The sequence below is a fragment of the Lactuca virosa genome, chromosome 4, assembly GCF_052849685.1.
Source record: "Lactuca virosa cultivar CGN04683 chromosome 4, Lactuca_virosa_CGN04683_v6, whole genome shotgun sequence".
In the NCBI taxonomy this organism is placed as follows: Eukaryota; Viridiplantae; Streptophyta; class Magnoliopsida; order Asterales; family Asteraceae; genus Lactuca; species Lactuca virosa.
Window position 1 is genome coordinate 329,497,750 of NC_136429.1, and position 10,635 is coordinate 329,508,384.

At 30.9% G+C, this 10,635-nt stretch overlaps 1 protein-coding gene across 1 annotated transcript; it reads right to left on the minus strand.

Moving 5' to 3' along the window:
- Positions 1-2,114: 2,114 nt before the first annotated feature.
- LOC145108547 (G2/mitotic-specific cyclin C13-1-like) lies at positions 2,115-4,255 on the minus strand. The gene is made up of 6 exons (XM_079045579.1): positions 3,770-4,255; positions 3,228-3,460; positions 2,963-3,149; positions 2,720-2,869; positions 2,498-2,632; positions 2,115-2,411 (listed from the first exon to the last, which is right to left on the minus strand). The coding sequence occupies exons 1-6, from the start codon at positions 4,097-4,099 to the stop codon at positions 2,337-2,339; spliced, it is 1,110 nt and encodes a 369-aa protein (XP_078901705.1). The 5' UTR covers positions 4,100-4,255; the 3' UTR covers positions 2,115-2,336.
- Positions 4,256-10,635: the final 6,380 nt, after the last annotated feature.

Consider the following 10,635-nt stretch of genomic DNA (forward strand, 5'->3'; position numbering starts at 1 on the left):
GTTAGATTCAGGAACTCAAAATAAAAGCATATCAATTCTAAAAACATTAGTTTTTTAGTTAATAGTCATAGATGTAACAAAATACTTTCAAACTTGAACAATTTATTGTATTTACATAATTACGTTACTATACGTTTACATTTCAACCCATCTACATTTACTCAATTTTATGACCAACAAATTTAATTGATTTTTCTTATTATTACATTCTCTTATTTTTTGCATTCTACCTAATTAATCAAACCAGTCAAATTCAAAGTTTCTTAGAAAAAATTGAGAAATTACAGTATAGAGAGGAAAAGACAAATCTGTAATGAATAATCATTAAACAAAGAACAATTCCAATTATAAATTCTAAATAACTTGCATTTTAGGTCCACCATCTCATGAGCAAAACTGTCAATAAAGAGGTAAGTAATCCTCCATGCTCATTAGTTGGATGATAAAGCCTTCAAGAAATAATTATGGTAATAATGGATCACTACATGTTTTAGAATTTGATGAAAGTTTGAAGATTGAATGAATAAAAGAATCATGACAAAATATAATATTAGTACATAAAATGGTAATATGTATTGACCGTAACATCACAAAGTATATATAAATAGTAATCCAATACTAATCTTTACAAACTTTGATGGTCCAATTTTCAGATTGCACGAATGCTTTCAGAACTCTCAATGATTATAGTCATCACACAGAAAATCAACAAACGGATAAATGGAGAAAAATAAAACTGAAGTAATGAAAGTCTTAATGCTATAAAAAAAATTAGTTCTTATAAATGAATTGTTTTTAGTTGCAAGAAAAATTCATGCTCTTTTTTAACCATATTCTGGCATAAATAAGTATAATGATATATGTTGTTTCATTAAAAAAATCAAATTTAAATCACTATCCATATGAAGAACCAAATAAAAATATATATGAAAATGTAAGTTTGTGTTACCTTGATAACAACATAAAAATCTCAGGATGCCATCTTGATACGTTCCACCACTTGTAGATATACCGAACAATTGCAACAGACATCTTTAAGAAAAATAGAAAAAAGTTTAAGATGTTAGATATGACTTGAAGAACTATAATTTATAGGAAAAATGTCTCATCAGACACATTCACATACATATAAAACATACACACGTTTTTACTGTATTTTTTCTATAAACATAGATAACTATCAAACAAAAGTTTTATGGATCTTCACACCAAATTTCAAATTTAAGGAGTAAAACAAGCAACACAAACACACATATTGTACTCTGTAATAGTCGTTAATATGAAAAATAACTTCTCATGGACATTTTATCAAACGCATAGACTGCAACATGAAATTCAAGTATTCAATGACCAAATCATATACAAGAGGCCTCTCGATATCATTAGATTCAATCAAATACCACATACACACATAGTAATAATAATAAAAAATCAAAACAGTAAATATAATATAAGAACCACATATTAAAAAGGAACCTGGGTGAAAAGCAATTTGAAGAAAAAGAACAGTTGTAGACGGATAGAAACACCAATATCGTGACAATTGGAGGCCTGATATAAGTCGTATTTTGTAGGTAAATTTGAATATGGAATCAAATTTCTTCCACAAATATTGGGATTTTACATATCAATTGAAAATTTATCAGCGACCTAATTCATGATATAAGGCCTTAAGATAGAAACTCCTACCAATTTAATTAAAGCAAAAATTCAAATTTTGGAGACCTGTAGCTGATTTATGATTTAACGAGATGTTACTATAAGATAAATGCTTTTGAAAATATACGTCCGAATACGCAGGGACAATTAGAATAGCAACGATTAGGATTTAGGCGGGAAAAAAATTTATAGAAGCACACGAGTAAATGACACGTGGCAAATGTTTGGTTTATAAGGGTGACATGTGGCAAACTAAAGAGTCTTTTATTAAAAGAAAAGATATATTTTGAAAAAATATATTCAATTGCAAGTTAGTTTGTTATTCAATGAGTCTTTGTATGCACATTTTGTTTGTTTTGGTGTTGTAACTTACTTATAACAATTAAAGTCCATTACTCTCCATTCAATTTCATTTATGTTTCTCCTAATCTACAAATCTCACACTAACCACAACATTTAATAACATTGTTTCTATTCTTTATATATTGCTCCAAATTAAGAAAAAAATACATTTTACAATCAATTTCTAAGATGAAATCAGAATCAACAATCACATGTACATCACCTAACATACAAATTCCATTCATACTAGCTGAGTTAAATCTGTCATACACTACGTTTCAAAACAACTAAAAATCCTACTTCTAGCTTGTGTTAGTGATCATCCAAAACATTAACTATGATTCTCTTACATCCTCAAAGTAAGAATCTGGTATTGCTGATGGAGATGACAATTTTGACACACATTTGAACTGTTTAAAAGAAGATAAAAAAAAATTAAATCAGATCATGGGAAATAATAAATATCCAACTTAAAACTATGAGAATCTTAACATACCTTATGTTGTTTGTATTTTTCTCTAACTGCCAACAAATTTCCTGCTCTTTTACTTGATTGCAAATCATGTAAAATTTGAACACATTCTTTCAGATCTGAAGCTTTATATCCAGATAACTGTTCAAGAGCTGAATTCTGTAAATGGGTTTTTGAATATTATTAGAATTTCAATCTTTCTTTTAAAAAAATATGAAAATTAAGTTAGTGTGTAAGCATGCTTACCCATGGGTGTGATCTTGGTTTTAGGGTGAATCTTGAAAGAAAGGCAACAGATGCAGCTACCATTGAAGGTAAATACTTGAGGCAGCTATATTCTAACAAGCTTAATTCAGCCAAATAATAACCTAAGAACTCCATCTGTAAATTGGGTTTCTGTGAAAAGGATAGAAAAATTAACACTTGAAGCATAAAAAATATTGAATCAATCATGAAAAGATACACATAGAACAAAGAGATAGAGCTTACTTCATCAACTTCTTGAGAACCCATGGCAAATCTTCTAAGGAATGATTTTACTGTGGGATTTCCCATTTCAAAATTGAGAGCTTTGAGGACATCAGCTTCCATTTTTACAACCTCTTGCTTTGTGTAAGTATTATCAGTGATGTAGCAGAAATCTTCAGTATGTGGGGGAGTGATTTCTTCGTACTTTCTGTTTACAAAAAAAGTTTCATGTTTATTACTTAAGATTCAAAATCACATCACTAAATAATAGAAGTCTGATACTTACGCAGCTATGAGCATTGAAGAAACACCAAGAAGTTGAAGCCTCTGTCTGTTAAGGGTGGTTGTGGATAAGAATTTATCGATGTAGGAGATGGTTAGGTATAGAGTGTCTGAAAGAAGTTTATACTCTTCAGCGACTTCAACCAACCAATCAACTAATATAGCCCTCATGTTTACACTAACATCCTTCTGCACTTTCTCGATGTATTCTGGCGTCGGTCTTCTCTTTGCCTCGATCTGAATTTGCAATTAAAACTTTGAACTTCAGTTCGATTACATAACTCGTCTTTTATATGAAGTCGATTGAACAACAATGAAACCCTAAATCTAATCACTGTGTATCTGAGTCATGTATGAATATAGTTGAAAACCGAATTGAAATTTAACAATCAACGTTCTATTTTTGAGGTAAACAACAAAACAGAAGTAGAAAAATAAACCCCTAAATTTGGCAATTGAATTATCAGATGGGTCACCCTAACTTCATTGAAAACCCGATTTGAAAATAATTAAAGAAATTGACGAAGTGGGGGAAAGGCAACAAACCTCCATGTTATGCAGATACTCGTAAATATCTGAAACGTAAGGTTCGCACATCTGAGGGTCGCTAAATTTCTCGTCAATTTTCTCCAAACCCAGTTCCTGAGTTTCCAGAACTGCTTTCACAGTTTTCTTGACCTTCTTCGATCTACATTTCCGCTTTTGAATCTTAACCAGGTCAGATATCGTCGTCTCGTTCTCAGACACCACCGCATTGTTCGAGAGCTCACCCAAAACCACTCTATTTTTCTTCGCCGGTTGCAGCTGAGACTCGATTGCCTCCATTGCCCTCTTCTTCGCCATTCTCGTAACTCGAGTATTCTCTTGGTCAGCCATAGATTAGACGTTACACACAACGAACACAAAATACAGATTAGCGGAGATGTAGATAGAGATGTAGATGGAGATGAAGATGGTGAAAGTGTGTGAAAATGGCGAGTGTTATAAAAAAGAAAGATGCCGCCATTTCTGCTGGGTTTCAAAAAAATTCAATTTTGGGAAAAAAAAATGGCTTTGGAGCGAGAGGGGTTTTTTAGTTGAAATTTTGAATGGTGAATGAAAAGGTGACATGTCAGAACGTGGACCCTGCAGTCATATGTTACGGATTGATGACGTGGCGGGTTTTAACTCTTGAATACATGAACGTAAATTTAAATTTCAGATTCAGTTGATTTGAGCGCCCTACTTAAAACTTTAAATAATTCGTTTGAGTTTAAACTTTTACTTTTTTATATTTTTGCCAAAACTTGGTATTTTTTTTTTTCAGAAATTAAATATCTTTTTATTTTTATTATCTATTTATCTTCCTGTTCATTTAAAACAATAACAAGTGTTTTAAAATATTTTTAATTTTATCAAATATAATATTTATCACCATTTCATATATAAATAGAAGGATAAGTGGAAAAAAAATATAATAGGATATTTTTCATAATTGGTTCAATTATTTGGTTTTGCAATCACATTAGGCTTTTTACTTCATTTACTAACTAGACTTTGAGAACTCCCTAGTCCCTTGAGCAGAATTGACCAAGTTTTTTCTTGTATTGATGCTATTAATGTTATATATATTTTGGGATATATAATAGACAATCTTGTATTGATGATAATTGTAATATAGCTAGGGATTGCAACCATGTGCCCTTTGGAAACGATTAAATATTAAAAAAAAAATAGCAATGTATGTTGTTTATCATAATTGTTTTATATTTAACCTAATAGAAAATCTTGATGAAATGAGTTTTATTATGTAATCTCTTCATTGCTTCATCACACTGTTGTTTTTGCTTCAAAAACTAAACCTTGACCATGACAGGTGTTGTTTGTTTTTTTTTTTAGACAAAATGTATACAGTCTGCGGACCACATCTGTAGATCTCTGCAGTACAAGATGTGGACCAAACGTCTGTAGTCTGAAAAAAGAAAATTGTTTGTTTTTTTAACATTTGGAGGCTACTAAAATAAAATAAAATTTAATTAAACTGATTTTTTTAAAATTGAAAGTGTTTTTTTTTAATATTTTTATGACTTTGTGATAAATAATTAACAAATCTAGATCAACTTTTATGTATTATTGTATAAAAAATGAAAAATAAAAATTGTACGAATTGGCGTATATATTTGATAAAAACCAACAATTTTGGTCACAAAGTTATACTTAAACATTGTAATTATGAATCAAAGAAACTGATACATAAATGGATGGAAATAAACTTCGATTTTTTTTCAATTAAATCAATTAAAAACGTACCATAAATATTTTCCCAATAAATTGACGATACTGTATTAAATAATGTTTTATAAAATTTGGCACAAAAAAATATAAGTATATATTATGATTTTTTTTCATATTTATATAAACAACTTCAACGACCATTATTGTAATAAATTTATTTATAAATTTGTCAAAAATCTCATGTTTGTGTCGTCGAATTTTTTTAAAGTATTTTAACTTTTTTTTCAAATTGTTTATCATTAATAAAGTTTGAATAAATATAAATAAAAAAAAATAAAAAAATAAAGATATGTTTTTTTAAGCTAGAAGATGTTAGAAGACTTTGGTCCACATCTGCGCCAAGAAGATGGCTCGCATACATTTTTAGGTCTGCAGTCTTTAAAAAAACAAACAGTCTGCGAAGGCTAATGTATTTGCGTGGTCTACGCAGCGCAGATAGAAGAGGCCAAAAAGATCTGCAGACAAAAACAAACAACATTTTTGCCACTTCAAATTTCCATATTGATATCAAATTATCCATTTCACATATCATACATGTATGTCAAGAACCTTTATATTAAGTTGAACGGTAGAAATACTTTATTAATGGTTTAAAGTAGGGGTGTTGATCGGGTAATTTTTTAGGGTTTCGGGTAATTCGGGTTTTTCATGTTAAAAAAAATATCCGTTACCCGACCCAAATTAAATTCGGGTAATTCGGGTTTGGGTAATTCGGGTAGCGGGTCGGGTTTGGGTAATTCGGGTATTACCCGAAATATATATATATATATATATATATATATATATATATATATATATATATTTGAATTGCACTTGAAAATAAATTTAATGAAATAAATACGTCGTGCTTTATTAGTCTTGTTTATATAAACAAACGAGGCATAAACGTAGTTACTCAAACTTTGAACATTAAGATTTTTTAGTCAATAATACTTGAGATATCAAGAAATTTTTTAACAACTTAATCTAATCTAATAAGATGTTAAAAAAACAAATACTTAAAGATCTTAATTTAAAAGTTTAAGATAATTGTAGTCATAAGTTTTGCCATGTTCTGAAGTTTCGTCAAAATATTGAGTTTGTTAGTTGCAATAAAAACTATAATGTAAAAAACAGTTAAGTTTTAAAGAACATGGTGATATATAAACAATTGTTTTTAATATTGTTCGTGTCATATTGTCATAATAAAAAATATTCATGTTTTACAATAATGATAGTTAGTTTAAGCGTGATCAAATACCTGCTGCTACAGAGTACAAGCTCAACGAAAAAAAAAATTAAAATAATTCGGGTAATTCGGGTATACCCGAAACCCAATAAACGTACCCTTTACCCGACCCGAAAAATCGGGTTACCCGATTACCCGAAAAAATTTACCCGATACCCGAAAAATCGGATGGGTAATTCGGGTATTTTCGACAGGGCTAGTTTAAAGTCTAAAGCCTAAGTTAACCCAGCTTCATCTTCCAAAATAAACATGCAAAAGGAACGTCTTTTAGCTGAATAATATTAAACAGGTATGTGTAACTATCAATAAACTCAAGAAAATACGAAAAAAAATACAAGTTTGAAAAGTTTTGTAACATGTATGTGTAAAAGGGTAAAAGTCTAAAGAGGAGATATTGGGTATCAATTACTCTCTCCTCTCACTAAATTATGTGTGTCAGTGTGTGTTGAATGAATCAAAGAGATCATCAAGAAGAAGTAACTAAACAAACAAATGTGAAATGGATAATAGGTTGAAAATGGAAGATGCTAGAGGTTGAAAAAGGAAGCAAAATGACAAAGAAAAAAAAGCATGTTCGTACACATGATGAGACGTAATAAAAATTCAATATCGACCAAAATTAAAAAGATTAAAAGTTTTAGAGTAAAGTGCAAAAATGATATTATATATGATGGTCAATTAAAATTATGGTTTTGGTTAAAAAGAAATTAGACTTATATCAGTGTCTAATTCTGAATCTCTTTTTAGACCGTAGGGTATGGATGAAAAGTTTCCTTTATTTTTTTCTTGTTATGTCGTTATTTCCCTCCCTTTTCTTTTCTTCACTAAAACCCAATGAATTGGTGGAAAACTTCTCTCACTATTTGTTTTTTATTTTTTTAAATAAAATTAATTCATTTTTATGATTTATAATTTTTAAATTAATAATAAACATAAAAATTAATTAAAAACAAAAATCATTTCATTAATTAAAATAAAAATTACATTAAACCTAATATTTAAATAAGTAGAAAAAAAACACACACAAACACACAAGCAAAAAATCAAACAAACCACAACATAAAAAACATAATTAATATCCTAATTTAAAAAAAAAAAACAACAAAACCAAAATACGTCACTCGGAATCATCGTCCTCGTCATCGACATCATCGTCTTCATCATTCTCCTGAATGTCACTCTCGTCATCGGAATCTTCGCTCTTGACGAATATATCAGAATCCTCGTCTGATTCATCAAACAAATCATTGTGACAATACTCAATCGGCGGCCGAATATGAGCCATATAAACATGCTCCACAAAATCAGCACGAAGGGCGTGATAAATGTCGTGATTGTGTACTTCTCTTCTATTTGCCCTATACTATTGTGTACCAACGGCTACTCCATCGACATTTGGTAAAACTTCATTTTCGTTGTACCGACATATCACTCTTCCTTCGTCTTCAAGAATCATATTATACAATATGATACATGCATACATCACATGTTGTATCCTTTTCACTTCATATGACCTTGTCCCGACTGCTAGTACTTGCCAACGCCTCTTAAGTACACCAAATGTTCGCTCCACATCATTCCTAGCCTAACTCTTGCGCCTCTTTAAACTTTTTCCTTTTCGGGTCGTTAGGACATGTAAACGATTTCACAAAAACAGACAATGGAGGATATATACCGTCAGTAAGATAGTATTCACGCTTATATGCTACCTTATTTGCTTAAAAAGGTACATCGTGCGACTTTCCAAGGTAGATATCGTTGAAAACCAGCGACTGGTCTAGCAAATTGATGTCATTGTTTGCACCAGCTGGATGCCTGGACCAAAGAATGCATGACATATCCAAAGATCAGGTGATGCGATAGCCTCTTGAATGATCATCGGCACTTTGTGGTCGCCTCTCATGTACTGATCACGCCATGCGTTGGGGCATAATGACCAACTTCAATGCATGCAATCGATACTACCTAGCATTCCAGGGAATCCATGCTTGCCTTCATGCACCGTGTACAATTGGTAGATATCGTTCATAGTTGGTTTGCGCAAATATTGTTGCCCATAAACCAAACAGATCGTTTTGCAGAACTTGTACACACACTCCCGCACGGTACGCTATGACATTCTCAAATACTCGTCTCATTTGTCTGCGCTCATACCGTATGCTAACTGACGAATTGCAGTCGTGCATTTTTGAATTGGAGAGAAACCTTTTATCTGTCTCGCATCCATTTTCTTTTGGAAATATGGAAAACGACCTTCCAAATCGCCAAAAATACATAAAAATAGTTCTTTCCTCATCCGGAACCGATATCAAAACTTTACAGCATAGATGGCGTCGTCTACAAAGTAGTCTTCTATAAGATGATCGTGTCAGGTTTCACGATTTCTACGTAACGGCGGGTTTCTTGATTTAGATCGTGCACGTGATGTTTCGCCTTGTCGGTTTTGAAAGTATGCAACCGTTATCGCCATGATGGAATCGATAAACTTAACATCCTCTCGAGCCGTCGAATCGGATGATGAAGATGATGACATTTTGATTAATAATTTTTGGAGAGAGTAAGAAGGTTTGGGTTATAATATATATATATATATATATATATATATATATATATATATATATATATATATATATATATTATATAACCGTTGGAACAAAAAAAAATAATCAATCGGAATAGGAGTGAGAACGTGGCAAACTTGCCCCCCACCCCCTTCCCCGCGCAGGCCTTCCCGCACCGCCGGTGCGGTGTTCATCGGAGCAGGAAAGGTCCCGCACTCGGCTCCGTCCGGCCTTATGATTTTGGTACATGTTTGTATTTTTTTTTGTTCACCATCCAACCTAAAATAACTAGTATGTCCATAAATATTTTTTTATTTTTATTATTCTTTTAGTTTTAGAAAAAAAAAAAATATATATATATATATATATATATATATATATATATATATATATATATATATATATATATATATATATATAATCATCTCATGAAATGTGATGTGAAATCGTTTCAACAATTAACACTATATGGAATACCAAAACATAATGATGTGTCTAAAAGGGAAAATCAAGCATAACTAGATAAGATATATGATGAGTCAATTATGCTTCCAAATATTTTATGGGGTTATACCATAAATATTGTTATAAATGTTTTAAACATTATTCCAACAAAGAAGTTTCAACAACTTACTATTCACTCTAAGCTCAAAATCAAATTAAAGCAGTCTTATATATAATACCATATTTAAATAGTACTAAAAACAAAGGTTTTTGTTACTCATAGGACACTTTATCTTTGAAAATAAGATGCTATGGAAAGAGGCGAATAGGATACTTATTATCATAAAAGAGTTTAAAAGTTAACAAATGGTTGGAAATATGTTTCATGGTCACTTCAAGTTATTGACATTTTTATAAATAGTATGATCATTTTGGTTATACACAATATATGATTTAAGCATAAATGACAAAAAAAGAAAGATAAGAGACTGGTTTATTAACTTATCATCGTAAGATGATCATTCAAAAACTTATCATCTTATGATAAGGTAGTAGAAGCTAGTAAAGTCTTGGGTTGAAATATAGTTATTCATAATTTAAATTAGGATAAAGACGTATTTTGATCTAGTCTGATAAGCACTAAATAATTAAAAGGACCCTAGTCAATCCCTAAAGAGAGAACTAGTCATCCCTTTCCTTTTTCCTCTCTTTCTTTCTCTCTATCTCCCCCCCCCCCCCCTCTTTCTTCATTTCCCTCTCTTAGTTCTTGATGATTCTCAACATCTCATCCTCTCCTGGTTAGGGTTAAGTTTTTTCCAAAGGAAAGAAGAAACATTCTGTTATTTTTCATGGTTGTTATCTTGGGTTGCTATCGTATTATTTTATATGTTTGCTTACATTGCATG

Coding starts and splice junctions, on each gene's coding strand:
- LOC145108547 (XM_079045579.1), bottom strand. CDS start 4,099: ATGGCTGACCAAGAGAATACTCGAGTTACGAGAATGGCGAAGAAGAGG. Junction 2,870..2,962: donor GTTCTCAAGAAGTTGATGAA/GTAAGCTCTATC, acceptor TCCTTTTCACAG/AAACCCAATTTACAGATGGA. Junction 2,633..2,719: donor AACCAAGATCACACCCATGG/GTAAGCATGCTT, acceptor ACCCATTTACAG/AATTCAGCTCTTGAACAGTT.